This window comes from Euprymna scolopes, chromosome 43 (genome assembly GCF_053919585.1).
Source record: "Euprymna scolopes isolate OS-2025 chromosome 43, ASM5391958v1, whole genome shotgun sequence".
In the NCBI taxonomy this organism is placed as follows: domain Eukaryota; kingdom Metazoa; phylum Mollusca; class Cephalopoda; order Sepiida; family Sepiolidae; genus Euprymna; species Euprymna scolopes.
In genome coordinates, this window is record NC_136524.1 from 21,420,833 (window position 1) to 21,440,832 (window position 20,000).

General features: G+C 32.6%; 1 protein-coding gene across 1 annotated transcript in view; it reads left to right on the forward strand.

Moving 5' to 3' along the window:
- LOC145268227 (sodium- and chloride-dependent taurine transporter-like) overlaps positions 1-20,000 on the forward strand; it is a 113,516-nt gene that overhangs the window by 29,231 nt on the left and 64,285 nt on the right. The window contains exons 2-5 of the mRNA XM_080123541.1: positions 2,053-2,296; positions 17,563-17,694; positions 18,284-18,590; positions 19,165-19,297. Coding sequence (XP_079979667.1) covers positions 2,062-2,296; positions 17,563-17,694; positions 18,284-18,590; positions 19,165-19,297 — 807 coding nt within the window. The 5' untranslated portion in view covers positions 2,053-2,061. The remainder of the gene's footprint in view (positions 1-2,052; positions 2,297-17,562; positions 17,695-18,283; positions 18,591-19,164; positions 19,298-20,000) is intronic.

Below are 20,000 nucleotides of genomic sequence, written 5' to 3' on the forward strand. Positions count from 1 at the left end.
GTATATATATATATATATATATTATATATATAGTTTTATGAAAATGTACGCTTTTGAGAATATTTTCTATTATGTATGCCAATCCTTTTATAAGTTAGAAACTCTAAGTTTCCTAAGATATAACAACAAAGCTTCTTTTTTTTTTACATAGGCATCACCACTTATCAAGGCCAAGAGGCCACTCGAGGATAAGGGTTAAAGCGTGTACAGTAGAAATTGGACAATATAGTAATCGCTAGTAATGGACATTCGGTACATTTGTTAACAAGTGGAACGGCTCATCAAGAACTTGTTTATGTTAGACTTGAAGACAACCATATTGTAGTCAGCTGGAAAGCAGGAAAACGGAAGACCATTCCACAGGCGTGCAATTCTAAGAAAGAAGCTTTGATCATGGAATCTATGTTTAGGTTTAGGCACAGATAAAGAGTGTGGAGAATTATTAATAGTGTTTTCAAGTTTCTTGTGAAAGTTTGGCAAAGGGGGACCATAGACTGAAGCTCAGTCGAACACTTTCCATGAAAATAACGATACAGCAGAGACAAACTCGCAACATCTCTTCTGTTAGATAGAGGTTGTAAGGAAGAGAAAAGGATATCTCCTTTGAGGCTACGAAGTCTATTTTGAAGTCCTTTCTAGCTACAAAGTCTATTTTGAAGTCCTTTCTAGCAGCTCCTGCCCAGATGTGGCAACAGTATTCCATCCTTGGACGTACCTGGCTATTATATAGATAGAGAATTGCATCAGCAGTGAGATATCTACTGGATCGATAGAAAGATCCCACCATTTTTCCAGTGGCCTTAGCAACAGATTTGATGTAACTGTTCCATTTAAGATCATGAGTAAAGGTCAAGCCCAGAAGCTTATCAAAACTTTCCTCAAGATAAGAGCCATTCATTTCAACTGATGCTAGATGGGATCAGAACGTTGATGATGTAAAGAGAGAAGCTTGGTTTTAGATGCATTAAAAGTAACCAGCCACTCCTTTCCCCATTGTACGATCAGAGGAGAGAGAATCGGAGAGAACTTGGTCGTTTACTGACTTAGATGTCCTACCATAGATGGTGTCATCAGCATAAATGTCTACGAATGATGTAAGGATGTGATTTGGAAGATCATTAATGTAGATCAGGAAAAGAGTTGGGCTCTGAGGGACTCCAGCATTAAAACTGTGATCTTCTAATTTTTGCCCATCAACTACTACTCTTATGAACCTATCAGAGAGAAATGATTTAATAATTGAGAAGACATTTCAAGCTATACCATAGCTAAAGATCTTGTGAAATAAACCTTTATGCCATACTCTATCAAAGGCCTTAGATATGTCAAGAGCAATTGCCCTAGAAAGGTTTCCTCCGTCGAGAGATTCACTAATCCTCTTAGAACTTTCCTGTTTTCTGATGAGTCCATAGAAGGAAATATCCAATGTTGACATAGAAATATTAACTGTTCCCCGTGACAGAAGCAGATCTATAAAATGTGCTGAAGTTTTTATTTTGGAAAAAAAATGACTGGTAAGATGAATAAATCTTCTGACTTTACAACACTTTATTTAATATATATATATATATATATATATATATATATATATATATATATATATATATATATATATATATATATATATATATATATATATATATATATATATATATATATATATACTTAAACGATTTTATCAAAGAGAAAAAAGAATATTACATATCATGCACGACCTGGCGTATCTCCGGGCTTAACCATTTAAGAATCACCATCGATAAAAACCACACGGATCTTATTATTTTTTTTTAATGGCATCATGCCAAGAGGAAGAAAAAGAAAAAAAGAAAGTTTTTCTATCCTAAAGAAGTCATGATGACATCGAAAAGTTTTATTTATAGACTAATAAATGTTTCTTTTTTGTTTTTGTTTTTCATTGAATTTGCGTACTAAACTTACATTTTCAATTTAAACTTAAGCAATGCTTTTATCACGAAGAAAATAAGCTCCATATTTTATAAATATATTTATTTACTTATTTATATTAAGTATTGCTTTATTTTTATTTTTCAGATAAAAACAATGACATTGAAAACTGAGTATCCTGATCTGCCCACTGTGACAATGTCTGCTGTCAGCAATGGATCTTCATCAACTGATGACTCCAGTGTCACGATCAGTGATGAACCAGGCTCTAAATTGAAGAAGCGTGAGACATGGGGCCGGAAATTGGACTTCCTTCTAGCGTGTATTGGGTTTTCTGTCGGATTAGGGAATGTGTGGCGTTTTCCATTCCTTTGTTACAAGAACGGTGGTGGTAAGTTTTAATAACAATGAATGGTGCACTGTATAAAAATTTCAGTATGTACGTTTCCTTCATTAGAACTATAGTACCATAAGAACGACAAACTGTTATTTAAACCATTAATACAATATATATGGTCTTCTGAAATACTGCATTACTGCATATATAACAGAGAGCAAAGATCCAAACATAGCTATTTGGATACCTAATTTAGATACCTTTTTAAACAGTACATAATAAATTAATGTTTGGTGATATTCATTTCTAAATTCATTGTTCTATTATATATATTTTTTATTACCGTTTTATCTGTTTGGTTACATATGTTTCGGATGTTGGACCATGTTTACGATCCAACAGCCTCGTCAGACCTTACAGAAATGGATGTTAGTATTAGGAAGAAGTGCTTTAGAAGAAATACGAAAAAAAAGGGGGGAAGGGGGGGATAGGAGATAAAGGGGGGAGGGAGACGGGTATTGACAATATTTCAGTTTTGAAGGTTAAAATACATTAGATTGTATTGTGTGTCTGGAGGTAGCAGATTCAGGTAGGCGTGGGTGGAGATATATGGATATAGAGAGGGGGAGGTGGAGAGAGGATGGTAAAGAGAAAAGAGAGGGAGGTAAGGAGAGGAGGGGAAGTTTCAATTTTTAGGTTTTAAATTTTGACTGCTTTTTGCTTGTTCAGTAAGGTATATGAAGTAGATGAGAGAGAGAGAGAGGAAGAGAGAGAGAGGGAAAGGGTTAATGTTGATGTTATGTGTTTGACAAGTGCAGGGTTCCATTTAAAATTTTCATAGTCGCTATAAGTCAACTTGTTCATTTCAGTTTACAATAGGTTGTTTTTTTTAGGCAGTTAAGAGTTAATACATACGCTATCGCACACGCAAATACGCATGCATACATATACATACATATGTACATTTCTACACATCCACATACAGACATATAGGCGCAAACATATATATAAACAATGTATATGCAGACATGCATGGATCTATATGCAGACATACACACACATGCACACAACTCTTATACACATATACATACTCACATATGCACATAGACACGTATACATATATATATATTCACACACACACACACACACCTACCTATATGCATATCCGTGGAGATATAGATCTCGAGTAAGAAGTAGATGTACATATATACATACATGCATACATACATACGTACATATGCACACGCATGTACCCATATACACGTATATACAATTACATAAATATACATATTTATAAAAATATAAATATACAGACACACATAGACATATATATATAATCACATACACACACACACATATATATATATATATTTATACACACACATACTCCCAATATCTAGATCTAATCCAAAATAACCTTACACCAACCATTACGTGGGAAATCCTTAAAAAATCTAACATATGTAAATCTTTAGATTCTCCATGCCTCGTCGGTAATAAAAAAAAATAAAACACATATTTGCTCTGCAATAGTATTGAGCTTTCTCTTCAGGTTTTTACTAATTACCAGTTTTACCAAATATATATATATATATATATATATATATATATATATATATATATATATATATATATGAGAGGATCAAAGAAGTATTGAAAATTCTTTAAATGGTGACTTATCAAGATAATAAAAAGCTCAACATTCTAGGTAGAGCTTTTATAACTCCTACTCCTTCTGATGTATCTTCCTTTGATGGCAACCTTCTGTTTGATAAGAAAATGCTGTTCTACATCTAGTCTGGTGCACTGCAGCATCTGCTGTAAGTAGCTCTAAAATTCGTAGTTGAAGTTTGCTCTTTAGATGCAGGCCTGAGCATGTAATATAGAGATCTAGGTTTGTCGGCGTTGGAAACAAAGTCCAACGGAAAGGCAAGCCTGCATAGCTGCGGGAGTTGCCAGAAAGGTATCGTAATGCTTTGACATCCACCTATTGGGACTCCTGTATCTTCCTTACGTAATTGATGACTAAATTTATATGCATATATATATAGCAAAAATGGTAATTGTAAAAAAACCCGAAGAAAGTGCTCAATACTATTGCAGACTTTTGTCCAAGTCTGACGAAGTTGCTGGATCGTTATTGCGATTCGGTAACAGAAACATGTGTAACTAAACAGATAAAACAGTAACAAAATAAATATATAATTATTTATTATAATACTTATTAAAAACTTACAGACACTAATGTTTCATCCTTTCGGGAATCATCAGTGCAGGGTGTCATGATTAACACCAGTTGATAGATTCGAACCTAGTGACAGAAGCCATCCCTAGCTTCATTAGCAAGAACCCAATCCATTCAGCTACCGTTAACCACGAGAAATAGTGTTGAAAGTTACATATTTATTTCTTAAATGCTTTTTAACGTCTGTCAGAGTGATCTAATCATTATATGATGATCTACACACAAGAGCTAAATTGACCGACTTTAATTCAACTGAAAGTGTTCAACGATAAGAAACCAGTTTCTTAATTGGCCTGCATAATTATTTACTATAATAATTATTAAATTATATATATATATATATATATATATATATATATATAGTGCCGGCAAAAAGAAAGTCAGCACTTGTAATTTTTTTAAAAAACTGCAAATTTAAGCTAAATTTAATATAACTGTTTAAACAACCTATACCTCATTTGATTCAATGTATTCCTCTATAATTTTACCTGTTCATATTTGACTCTTAATTGAAATATTCTAGTGTTCATGTCAACTTAAAAAAATAATTCAAATTGAGGAGGCAAAAAGAAAGCCCGCAGCAACAAATTCGCTTAAAACCAGCTTAAATTATCGCCCCTAAATCAGTTTAAAGTACCCACCAACAGACAACAAAGTATCTCTAATCGTAATTGTTGTTGTTCTAGGTTATACAATGTAATATTTAGTCCATATGCCACGACTTTTTCATAGTGATCGTCAGGAGCTCATTAATCTCCACTTTTCTGGTTTATCCAATTGAGAAGTCGGCCACAGATTGAAATGTGATGAGAAAACAGTATGAAAGACTGTGCAAAGCATCAAAACACCGGCAGTGTTCGTGAAGCCCTAAATCTGATCGTACTAGAGTTACTTCTAACAGGGAACACAATGCTATCAAGATCCGCAGCCTAAGAAACAGATTTGAAACGGCTCCCCAAATCCAACAACAGTGCAATCTTGTTAAAAAGTGCTCTCTTTCTACTGTCAAGAACAGATTAAAGGAATTTAATTTGCGAGGATATGTTGCAAGACCCAAGCCAATGATTTTTGTAAAGAACAGAAAGCACCATCTGGACTTCGTCAGATGCAATGAAGGTCATAACTCTTCATATTGGTCAAAAGTGCTTTTTAGCGACTAAAGCAAGTTCAATAGGCTAGGCAGTGATGGAAGGAAGTACGTCCGTCGGAGGAAAGACGAAGAATTTAAACCTAAGGGCTCAGTTTCAACGCTGTAAGGTGGTGGAGGTTCAGTTTTGGTGTGGGGAACTATTAGTATCAATGGTTCAGGGCCTATAGTTCGCTTGCAAGGTCGAATTAATTTGAACAAGTACATCAATATGTTGACTGAGCATTTTCTACCCTACTTTGGTCGGAATTTGGATGATTATCCCATCTTCATGCAGGATAATGCTCCCATTCACACAGCTGGCAATGTCCAGAGGTTTCTGGAAGAGCATGATATTCCGTGTTTGGATTGGCCTGCACAATCTCCAGACCTCAATCTTATCAAAAACGCATAGCATTACATCAAGCAACAGCTACGCAATGATAAAATTTCAAATTTGGAAGAACTTTGGACAAAAATGAAAGAAAAGTGGGATGCCCTTTCCCCAGAGTATTGCTGCAGTCTAATTCAAGGAATTTCCAAAAGATTGCAGGCTGTCAAATTGCAGAAGGCCTATGCTACTAAATATTAACTAGTTCATTGTGTATCTGTTGTATTTGTATTGCATTAATATTCTAAAAATAAATTTAAATAACAATTTTCCATTGTGTGGACTTTCTTTTTGCCTCCTCAATTTAAAGTTATTTTTTCAAATTGACGTGAACACTAGAATATTCTAAATAAAAGTAAAACATGAACAGGTAAAATTATAGAAGAATAAAAGGCCAATCAAATGAGGTATAGGTTGTTTAAACGGTTACATTAAATTTAGCTTAAATTTGCAGCTTTTGAAAAAATTACAAGTGCGGACTTTCTTTTTGCCGCCTGTATATATATATATATATATATATATATATATATATATATATATATACTTGATATATGTCACTAATTGGTTGAAAAAGAAAACACTGAAAATAGTGTTCAACCTGAAAAGCTATTCAAGTCGATAGAAGATTAATTTTTCTTACGTTTGGTAAAAGTTTGTTTGCTTTCCTTCACCCACCCCCTCTTTTTTGTCAACTATCGGTGTATTTTAAAAATTATACTGGATTATTACATCATTTGATCATTAAATAATTACTTGAGCCAAATTGTGGTATATGTCGTTAAGGTATAAATGCTGTTTTAATCTCAATTCATAAAAGCGATTGTATGTAAATGGCTAGTAAAACTTTCAATCTTTTAATTAAATGAAGATAGAGATTTTAAAGCCGGTTTATATGCTTTCTTCTTCAACATTTTAAAATGCTTCCAAATTCCTTGCGATTAGAAAATACATGGTATTAAATAGATTTCTTTTTAAATATCATTTTTCCCAGATAACTGCACACTAGCCCATCTATATCTATACTCTTATAAATTTGGAGTTTTTTCTATTCATATTAAAAACCTTTTTCTTTTTATTTAAAAAGAAAATACAACTTTGTTATATATGGCTCGTCGAATTGCATTCATTTGCAAAAGATCTAGCTAATTTGCATATTCGTTTAAACCGCAAATTTTAATGAATTCCCCATTAGTTTTTTTTTTTTCGGTTTTCTTATGAGATTTGTTAACTATTACGTGTAATTTTTTTTTGTTTTTGACATAGGCGGCACAACTTATCAAGGCCAAGAGGCCACTCGAGGATAAGGGTTAAAGCATGTACAGTAGAAATTGGACAATATAGTAATCGCTAGTAATGGACATTCGGTACATTTGTTAATAAGTGGAACGGCTCATCAAGAACTTGTTTATGTTAGACTTGAAGACAACCATATTGTAGTCAGCTGGAAAGCAGGAAAACGGAAGACCATTCCACAGGCGTGCAATTCTAAGAAAGAAGCTTTGATCATGGAATCTATGTTTAGCTTTAGGCACAGATAAAGAGTGTGGGGAATTATTAATAGTGTTTTCAGCTAGACAAGTGTTTCTTGTGAAAGTTTGGCGAAGGGGGACAATAGACTGAAGCTCAGTCGAACACTTTCATGAACGATACAGCAGAGACAAACTCGCAACATCTCTTCTGTAAGGTAGAGGTTGCAGGGAAGAGAAAAGGATATCTCCTACGAGGCTACAAAGTCTATTTTGAACTCTATCAAGGCAGGACAAGTCCTTTCTAGCAGCTCCTGCCCAGATGTGACAACAGTATTCCATCCTTGGACGTACCTGGCTCTTATATAGATAGAGAATTGCATCAGCAGTGAGATATCTACTGGATCGATAGAAGGATCCCACCATTTTTCCAGTGGTCTTAGCAACAGATTTGATGTACCTGTTCCATTTAAGATCATGAGTAAAGATCAAGCCCAGAAGCTTATCAAAACATGAGGCTTCCTCATTCATTTCAATTGATGCCAGATGTTGATCAGAACGTTGATGATGTAAAGAGAGAAGCTTGGTTTTAGATGCATTAAAAGTAACCAGCCACTCCTTTCCCCATTGTACCACTTGCTCAAGATCAGGGGAGAGAGAATTGGAGAGAACTTGGTCGTTTACTGTCTTAGATGTCCTACTATAAATGGTAGTGTCATCAGCATAAATGTCTACGAATGATGTAAGGATGTGATTTGGAAGATCCTTAATGTAGATTAGGAAAAGAGTTGAGCCCAGGATGTGAGCTTCTTATTTCTGCCCATCAACTACTACTCTTATGAAACCTATCAGAGAGAAATGATTTGATAATTGAGAAGACATTTCCAGCTATACCATAGCTAGAAATCTTGTAAAGTAAACCTTTATGTCATACCCTATCAAAGGCCTTCAATATGTCAAGAGCAATTGCCCTAGAAAGGTTGCCTCCGTCAAGAGATTCGCTAATCCTATGAGATATAATTCTAAGCACATCTGCTGTAGATCTAGCAGAACGGAAACCATATTGTGTGTCACTAAGAAGTTATTTTTGCTGAGATGGTTGATTACTTCTGTATTTAACACAGATTCCAGCAACTTACTCATGACGCACAGGAGACATTGGCCTGTACTGAGAGGGGGATGAGCGATCACCTGAATTCTTAAATACAGGGCATACTGATGAGATTTTCCAGGGTAATGGGAAGCAATTCTCCTTAAGACAACGTTTAAACAGTTTTGTAAGTATGGGCGATCGTTCTGGTTGAATTTTTTTGAGTACTATAATTGGAATACCATCAGAGCCGGTTGCTTCACTGGAATCAAGGTTTTTGATTAGCTGGGCAACATCACGTACAGATATATGATATATGTATATCACATAGCATGTTTTCTGATACAGGAGGAAATATTGGGGGTTGGTGGCTTTGATCGCAAAGGGTAGAATTAGCTGCAAAGTTCTTGCCAAAGAGTTTGGCTTTGTCTGATGCTGATGAGATTACCTCAGGTCCATTGATAATAGTTGGGATGGAGCACACGCTTCTGTTCAGGATTCTGTTTGCTATTTTATTCATGCAGATATTCTACATGATTTATACTTGTGTAATATTTGCATAAAAATCTTATAGTAAACACAAACCTTTTTCTGTATATATTTATGTATGCATATATATATTTGTTTAAAACGTTTTGCCTACCAAATTCCTCTGTGAGTTTTTGGTTTACAGGCATGAAACTCAATATATAAGGTATTCAACCCCATGCGAAACTTTATATTTGTGTTTTAGCCAGGGAAAATTGGTGCAAAAGTGTGAAAAGTAAAGAAATGGAATTTGCCAGGTGACTTTCGAACGACGTCATTATGAATATGCATGCATAACGTAATAGCTATTGGTTCATGTTTTAATTTTGAGCCTTGCAGCAAATGTCTTCATAGGTCAGACATTAACATCCAAGGGAAAAGTAAATCGTAAGTTAAACGTTTTGGTTTTGATCCTTGGTGGTGATGCATGAGTCGATTTTTTTTTTTTTTTAACATTTTAAATCATTATTATATATTGGGTCCAATATAATATAATAATAAATATGAAATCTGTATTAAGCTAAATGTCATATTTAAGCTTATTTTATGACCGGGTAATGCTGGGCGGCTTGCCAGTACAATAAAAAAAAACATTTGTGACCCATTCGTTCAGCATTTATCTTTATGTATACAAAATTAGGCATGTGAACGTGCATAGCATTCACTCTTAAACTAATTAACCGATAGCTGTGAATTTTGGAACACAGCTTCTAAGCGTAAGAGTAAGTAAGTAATGTAGGATATATTTTGTTTAATACATTTTCATGCAAAAACGGCAAAAGGGAATGAAAGCACATATAATGGAAGCATATATATATATATATATATATATATATATATATATATCTACACACACACACACATACATATATATATATATATATATACATACACATATATATATACACACACACACACACACATATATATATATATATATATATATATATATATATATGTGTGTGTGTGTGTGTGTATATACACACACATATATATATATATACACACACACACACACACATATATATATATATATATATATATATATATATATATATATATATATATATATATATATATGAGCTTAGGTATTTGGACAATGTCAAAACATTGTTAATTCACTGCCCGCATAGCAGCAACCATATAGCACAATGTTTAGATGCTCCGATTGTCGTTTGGGCGATCCTGGCTTGAGGTAGTTGCTTGTCTAGCCGCACTGATGAGTTATGAAACAGTACTGCATGTGGATGATTATATATATATATATATATATATATATATATATATATATATATATATATATATGTGTGTGTGTGTGTATACCTCACAGCACAATCACCAACCACGTGGATACACCAATTCTCAGAAGATCACAGTACCACATTTGGGAACACTAGGCACTGTATGTGCTCTCTGCTTATCTCGGCATTGTTTCCAGTCATGATGAGCTTATATATGCTTGCAACACAGTGTCGATTCAGGAGAGGTGTGGTTAGAGATTGTGCAACTCTTGGTACAATAATCTCACATGTAAGCACCCTTCGGTGGGTATCCATAACCCAACAAGACTGAACGGAGCCGTTTATATATATATATATATATATATATATATATATATATATATATATATATATATATATATATATATATATATATATATAAGAAAAGTTTAATTTCAGCAAACAAAACAATTTTAAATATTCCCATTTTGTTTATTCTTATAATAGAAACAAATGCTTTTGTCCCTTTATTCAAACATTAATTTGTTCTTGAACTGATGGCGAATATTTCACCTGAAAATTGCAATTGATAAAAGTCTCTATGCTGATGGGGAAAATCATCCAAGTTTTTTCAAGCTTTGCTCTGATGCAATAGTGATAATAAAGTAGTTTTTAGAAACGTATGGGTTGACATTGTTACATGTTGATTTTCAGCACTTGTTATATTATTTATAATTTTCATTAAATTATATCATCCATTTTATAATCTACTAAATTATGCTAATAATACACACGCACACACACACACACTCACACACACACATACACACAGATATATTTTTCAATAAATATTAATAATTTTTTATACATACAGACACCAGTATTTTATGCTTAGGTAATAATTACTGCTGGTCGGAAGATTTAAACCCAGTCAAGAAAGCCAACATTGGTTTTGCAAGCTAGGGTTTTTTCCTCTTAGCCACTTTAAAATGGAAGTAAATTTAGATTCTTATGAAGTCATGTAAGCGGGAGTAATGGTTAGTGTTTGAGACTAGGGTTCAATCCTAGATCAAGTTATACCAAATCCTTAATAAATGTTTTTAATGCCTCCTTGCTAAGCACTCGGTATTAGAAATTGAAGATGAAGGTTAAGTGAAAGGAGTGTCGCTCTTCCCTTCATCTTGATGTAGTAGCCAATGAAAAAGGAGTGCTCTGGTACAGGGCTCTAGTTAACCTTTTACAACTAAATATTTTCGTTTACTAGCCAAATAAAAAAAAGTTACTAGCCAGAACTACTCGATTTTTGGAATGTGACGTCTTTGTTCCACGACGAGTACGTAAATCATAAAGACATTTCTGTATTTTTTTTTTTTTTTTAATAAGCCTAATTCTAAATATGTACTGAATTTTATGTTTAGACTTCGAAGGTGCAAACATTTGAATTTCTTCAGATGCTTTTACGCAGTCTTCGTTAAAAAAGAAGAAGAAGTGTTTATTGTTTTAATGTATTTATTTGCTTTCCCACCAAAGCAAATTAGGCACAAGGCCGTTTTCAACGTGGGGTAAAAACCAGCTTCCCTAAAAGTAGGCAAAAAGGAAGCACTCTGGTTACCAAAAATAATAATTGTCCCAGTATAGAGGGTTTCCCCTCCATTGACTGGTACAAATTATCTTAAGTGCAGCATCTGCAGAACAGATACTACACTTTGATCCCGGCCCGAAGGCCAAGAATCTGACTTTGCTCGTTTCATTTTAAGAAACTAAAGAAAAAAACAAAATAAAAGGTTGAAAAGACATTTTTCACTCAGCAATGAGCTTTGGAAGATCGTCGATGTAAAAAAAAAAACAATCGCAAAAAAGATAACCGTCGCCACTTGAAAAAAAATCACGCGCATCTCGACTATGGTCAACCACTTTATTTTAATTAATATATATATATATATATATATATATATATATATATATATATATATATATATATATATATATGACAAGATCTACCATTTCACTGAAACAAGTTAGTTTTTTTATTTGTTTTACTGGTACTTGTACAGTTTAGTCAAGGCATCAAAAAATGAAAATATCGAAAAAAAAAAAAAAAAAAAGGTTATATTGTACGTATCTGTTTTGGACTGAAGATCTCCGAAAAATAAATTTCATTTAATTTGATCGAGTAGTTTTTTTTTACAGCAGAAAAACACGTTTTTATGAGAGTGCGTTGAAGTCAGCCATTACGAAATTTGTTGAATACGCCAAGGGAAGATAACTCCAGTTAAAGCGCCGACACTCCCTCCCCATCTTTCATGCTAGCTTTTCTTCCTAATAATCAAACCTTTTGCTCGGTATCCTAACAAATTGTTTTTTCGCTGTAAAATAAAAACTACTTGATGAAATTAAGTGAAAAAAATTTTTTCAGAGAACTTCAGACTATAACGAGTACGTACAATATAACTTTTTTTTTTCAATATTTTCATTTTTTAATGTCTTGACTAAACTGTATAAGCGCCGTTTTATTTCCTAATTATGTACAAAAAATAATCAAGTAGTTTTTATTTTACAGCGAAAAAACAATTTGTTAGGATACCGAGCAAAAGGTTCGATTATTAGGAAGAAAAGCTAGCATGAAAGATGGGGAGGGAGTGTCGGCGCTTTAACTGGAGTTATCTTCCCTTGGCGTATTCAACAAATTTCGTAATGGCTGACTTCAACGCACTCTCATAAAAACGTGTTTTTCTGCTGTAAAATAAAAACTACTCGATCAAATTGGATGAAATTTATTTTTCGGAGATCTTCAGTCCAAAACAGATACGTACAATATAACCTTCCTTTTTTTTTTTTATAACAATTATCCAATTAATTAGAGATTATTTTAATGCTGATTACTACGCTGATTATTTCCGGAAGTAATAGAACTTGTACTGATTGTTCATTGAATTGTGATCAGACAACTAAATAATGATATAAAAGTGTGATTTGATTCTAATTGTTAAATACACCTGGAACATTGTGTTCTTGACAAAAGAACTTATTTAAAGGAAGGTTTATAGATGTTATACTCGAGGTCTTGGGTATATTTAGTCCTTTCTGTTTACTGATGTAACATATCCCATGTGTTGGGATTTCAACTGGTAATTTCTTTTTTTGGCACTTCTGCAGTATGCCTTAGTCGTGCCTTGGTTTTTCTAATTATGCACGACTAAACATTAAGCTCGATTTTATGTACGTCTAATTAAAGCCTGAGACAATAATATGGAACACTGTATTGGAAAAAAATAATTGTCTCAGTCGTTAAGGGTTTAATTAGTCAAAGCAACAATTTACTCAATTCGTTGGGCAAAAAATCTTGTAATGTTAAAATAAACTAAATGTAATGTTATGTGTAATGTAAGTATAATGTCATGTTAAAATAAACTAAAACGAATTTACTCAAGTTTCAATCGAGATTAGTTTTGGCAAATATCTTTTTAGCTCCATATCTAAAGATATTTGCAAAAAACATTTTTTGTTTTTTTAAATATTCTTTGTCAAACCAAAAAGTAAACAAAATAAATAGAAATACAACTTTTTATATTTAATGAAATTCTTCAAGGAAAACTTTTTTTTTCCAATCCAGTGTGCCACTTCTGGCAGAACTTGATTTCCCCCACATCTAAAACGGACCTTGTGTTTAACTCTGTCCTCTGCCAGTAAATAAAACTATTCTTTTATTTATTTATTTATTTATTTATTATTATTATTATTATTATTATTATTATTATTATTTATTTATTATTATTATTATTATTATTATTATTATTATTATTATTATTAGCAGTAGTAGTAGTAGTAGTAGTAGTAGTAGTAGTAGTAGTAGTATCATTATTATTATTATTATTGATGTTTGGCAATATTTAATTAAAAATTATTTGAAATTGAGTTTCATTTTAGCAAAACCTCAAAAGATATGTGTCAGAAATAAACTCTCGAATTTTAGAAAAGCACTCATACATGCGAAGAAAAAAACACTTGTTATAAAAAAATAACATTTATTATTTAAAAAGTAATCAAATATGTTTTCTTTTTAACTTAAGGGGATTTTTTTTTTTTTTTTTAATTCTTAATAAAAAAAAATGAAAATAAAAACTTGTTTATTTTGGACGAAGACTTTTAACGGATTCTACTTTTTACAAAGATTTTCTAGTGTTATGTTGTTATTGTGTTACAAAATTCAAATTTTATAAAAAGTTCACTTGTAAAATTTAATTTGAAAAAAAAAACTCTCGGCTGAAAGTTGTGACTGACTAAATTCGTTTTGTTTTTATTTCAATAAATAAAGAAATAAACTTGTTTATTTCTTTATTTATTGATTGATTGATTTATTACAAAGATTAACAATTTTTTAAATTGTTTATTTTAATAACAACATTTTTTGCACTAACGGACTTAGTAGATCGCTTGTGTAAGAGGGAATCTATATAATTATAAAACTCAAATGACCTTGTAACGAGTGATGTAACCCACTTTCCAGTTTACGACATCCGGTTGCGCATGCGCGCATAAGCATTAACCCATAAAAACGTAAACAAATAAACACAAATCGCTTCTTTTGACGATTTTGACCTGTACACTGAAATATTAACGTTATTATTTCGAAATTATTATTTAACATGGGAAAAGTGGAGGTGTTTTGCAACTATTCTTTATTACAGCTATACTGTCACTATTTTCTTACAACTAAACAACTTTAACCCGTTGACAAACATAAGAACAATTGTAGTAAAGCCAAGACTACTACTACTACTACTACTACTATCTATCTATCTATCTATCTATCTATCCGTCCCTTTTCCTTTCTTCCTTCCTTTTTTTTCTTTTTTTTAACCCTGTCCCAGAACGAGAGACTAGTGGTAGATGCACCTGCCCAGATGTGACAACAATACTCCATGCATGGGCGAATGATGGATTTGTGAAGATATAAGATATTCTTGGGTGTAAGCAACTTTCTAGCACAGTAGAGAGAGCTCACCTACTTTGCAGAAGCCCTGGTAATGTCCTTAGTGTACTTGTTCCAATTCATGTTGCTTGTGAACGTTATGTCAAGGAGTTTGAACAACAAAGATCTTTCAGGTAGTGCATTATGAGCCATGGCTATCAGTGGTTCAGACGGTTTTTTGTAATTGTTAAAGGAAAAAAGCTTAGCTTAGCTTAGCAGCATTGAATGTTAGCATCCATTTATGTCCCCAATCCACTACAGACAGAAAGTCTTCCTCTTGTGTTTTTGCCATTTCCTATATTTTCATTAATTTTCCCCTTGTGTCTGTTATAGAGCATTATGTCATCAGCAAATATACCCATCTCGGAGACAATTTTATCAGGGAGGTTATTTATGAATATGAGGAATAATAAAGGTCCTTGGATCGACTCTTGTGGCACACCTACATTTATATTGTATTGTTTTGATGTAGGACCTTCGGTGACAACCTGGATGTTTCTCTTGTCTACAAAGAATTTGATTATATTAAGTATTTGTTCAATAATATCATTTAATATTCATAAGAAAACTCTCGTACCATACCCTGTCAAAGGTCTTAGATATGTCTAGGGCCACCGCCCTAGCCTCCCCTGCCTTATTCAGTGTGTGGTATATACGTTCAGAGATTACAGTTAGGATATCTGCAATAGAACCAGCTTGCCTAAATCCATACTGTTAGTCGGAAAGAAGTTTAGTATCTATGAGGTGGTGGACAAGTGCTTGATTGATTTGGCATAGAGAGGGAGGAGGCTAATGAGGCGATAATGTAGTGAGTCAGTTCTTTTGCTAGAATTCTTGGAGACTGGTACCATAGAAGGAATTTTCCAGCAGTCAGGAAAGCAAGATTCAGAAGGGAATTTGTTGAAGAGGTCTAGAGCAACATCAACACAGCATTTTTTTAATAGTACAGCAGGAGTGACATCAGACGCACACGCTTTGGAGGTGCCTAGGTTTTTTATATCACGAAGGGTCAGTTTTGGAATCATTGAATGTGGCTTCCATCTGCAAATAGAAAATTTAGGAGAGAGTGGTTTGTTGAATCAAAAATAGAATTGGAGACAAAGTGCCAGGCAAAAAGGTTAGCCTCCTTTGTTATCATGCGTAAATAACTTCATCAGCAATTAACAGCAATTGAAAGAAATTAAGTGCCGATAAACGCTATGTTGGTGGGCATACATTGTAAATATTCAGAGAGTATTCAATCGTCAGAAGTTGGAATTTTCTGCTTTTTTTCATTTATTATATATATTTTACCAACAATTTTCTTTGGGACAAGATCAAAGTGTAGAATCTGTTCTTCAGATGCTGCACTTCAATTTCTTGTTCTCTGTCAGTGGAGGAGAAATCCTTCACGACTGAGACAATTTTTATTTTTGTTCCTTTTCTCCGCGTTAAAAAACGACCCTGGTGTCTAACTCTGTCCCGTGGCGAGGCATTGTAAATAGGAACAATTTTCTTCCAAAGACTTGTTGGCCATAAGAGTTTTAGAGATTATTTTTCTACTCTTTTTATTTAAAACTATTTTTTTTAAATTTATCTCCAAATATATTTTTATATGTATCTGGCTGAAAGTATTCTTTTTCAACCGTATAACTTATATTAGATATCTTTAATCTTTATTATAAATGTATTATAAATGTTAAAAACTTATAGGAAGGGTGAGCAGATAGAGCTAACATGCGTAAAACACACACACACACACACACACACACACACACACACATATATATATATATATATATATATATATATATATATATATATATATATATATATATATATAATAGTATGTTTTAAATAACTAATAAAAATTATTTTTATACCTACAGAAGCGTTTTATGCTTGCACAATCATCGGCGTATAACGTGACTTCTGTTGCCATTTGTGAGATTAAAACCTAGTCACAAAGTCAACCTTGACTCCATAGGCTAGTATTTTAGCTGTAAACTACCAGCAATTAACACGGGTATTGAAGGAAATTAAGTGCTTATAAATGCCAAGTTAGTGGGCATATACAACAAACAGTCAGAGAGTATTCAATGACAGACCTAATTAATATTTTGTAATTATGTTTCAAAAATGAACACTAAACAATATTTCTCTATATGTACATGTGTTACACAAAATCTGTATTATCAGTATTACACAAGGATAAAACTTGACAAATTTATGATATAGTACATATTCTTTATCAATTCCAATTCATATATATCCTTTTATATATGTTTTTTTTTATTACTTAGGAGCTTTCCTCATTCCGTATTTTGTGGCTGTGATCCTTGGAGGCATCCCTGTATTTTTGCTAGAAGTTTCTTTGGGTCAGTTCATGTCAGAAGGTGGAGTTGGAGCATGGAAAATTTGTCCACTTTTTCAAGGTAAGATTTCACTTATGTATTTGATTTGTTTGTGTATGTGTGCATCTTACATCATCCCAAATAATTTTTTTAAGTTTACATTAAAGTTTTATTTTAAACAAGTATGAGCTTATATTTTAATATACTCGTAAATATGGGGTAAGAATACAATTTTGACGATCGCATCCATGGTGATGAGCGCCATTTTAATTATTTATTATTGCTATAAAGCCTGATTGAATATTGTGTCTTTTTCTCTTGGATCAGCTTTGTCCTAATTCCAAGAAGTGTTCAATTATGTCTTTAGATTCCATGAAAAATTTTACCATTATCAAAACTTATTTGAACATTATAATTCTTAATATAGCTATTTCTTTCACACTCAAACAAATATTGACTTTTATAGAGAAAAAGAAAGAAAATAAACTCTCTCTCTCTCTCTCTCTCTCTCTCTCTCTCTCTCTCTCTCTCTCTCTCTCTCTATGTATATATATATATATAGATAGATAGATAAATAGATAGATAGATACACACACACACACACACACACACACACACTCTTGCACAAAGACTAAACGATTTCTTTTTTTTTTTTTTTTCTCATTTGCAGGAATCGGCTATGCCTGCTCGATTATTGTTTTTTTCCTGGACTGTAATTACAACATCATCCTATCTTGGTCACTCTACTACCTTTTTTCATCATTTACTGATGTCCTACCCTGGTCAGCCTGTGGCCATGAATGGAACACTCCAAATTGTACAGAGTTTGAATCGATTCGTAATAGGTCATTAATTGCACGAAACAATACATTTTCCGAGATTGGCGGAGATAATATAACTTATGATGATGCTATGGGTGAGGAAGCACGAAAATACATGCGCACAATTGTCATGGACCCCGTGACAGAATTTTGGGAGTAAGTATTTTAATATTTGTAATTTTATTAGCTTCACCCTTTCTTTTTCTCGCATAAACGTTCTGTTGCTAATAATATCATGGTGTGTGTTTTTCAGACTTGTCTGTTCTGTTCTCTGCTTCCTTTATTGCAGCTTGGTTGACTTATTATTCTTCAAAAATTTGCTGATTTAATGATCTAAAAACGACATGGTTTCTGAAAGAAATAAACATTATACCTGTTGTGATAAGAGAAACTGGCTTAATAAAAAAATAATCTTCAGAAATACTTAGAAGCAATCACTGGAAACCAAGCTGTAATGAAATACAAATAGCAGCCATAAATTCTTAAAAGGGCCATCAGATATACTCGTAATGGAATAAAATGTTAGCTCCAGGAAGGAGCCCTTTGATCTGTTAAAACTTAGTGAAGTTGAATAAATAAAAATAAAAAGATAAACATATAAACACACATATTGTTTTAGTTTTTGTTGCATAAATCTATTTTTTAATTATTACCATATGTCATTATCATATTTCATGGTTAATATTTTTTTATCTGATCAATAATTTTTTTTTTTTTATCTTTTATTCAGACGGAAAGTTTTGGCAATTTCGAATGGTATTGATGAACCTGGAACAATAAAATGGGACCTTGCTCTCTGTCTATTACTCGCATGGATAGTAGTCTACTTCTGCATATGGAAAGGGATTAAGAGTTCAGGAAAGGTGAGTTCTTTATTTATTTATTATATAAATGGCAGTTGTATGTATGTTTGTATGTATGTTTGTATATTCTGCTAAGAGTAAAAAACTACAAAACGAAGACACACAAAGTTGGTATATATATAGATCCGTAGTGCTCCAGATAAATAATATCTAAAATTTAGAAAACATTCTCTGAGGGTCAACTGGGCCAGATTTCATAAGGAGGAGTGGTTTTTCAGAGTTATTATATGCACTAATTTGAAAATAAACTGCTGACTGATTTCACAAGGAATCTATTATATAAAGAAGAGTTAATAATAATCCAAGTATCAATACTCCCGGGCAACACCATACCAGAACAGGTTATATATATATATATATATATATATATATATATATATATATATATATATATATATATATATATATAGTGTGTGTGTGTGTGTGTGAGAGAGAGAGAGAAGGAACAAACCATGTTATGTATTCATCAACGTTTCGTCTTTATTTCAAGGCTTCCTCTGAATGAATGAAATTAAGAAAACAAAACACCAGTACAAAATATTTGAAAATATATTTTTGAAGTAATGAAATGTACGACTTTGTTCCATTTCAGAACGAAAACGTTTTGCCCCCCCCCTTTTTTTGAATTTCCAACGACTTTTTTCGTTTCTGAAATGGAACAAGGTCATACATTTCATTATATCCATATATTTTCAAATATTTG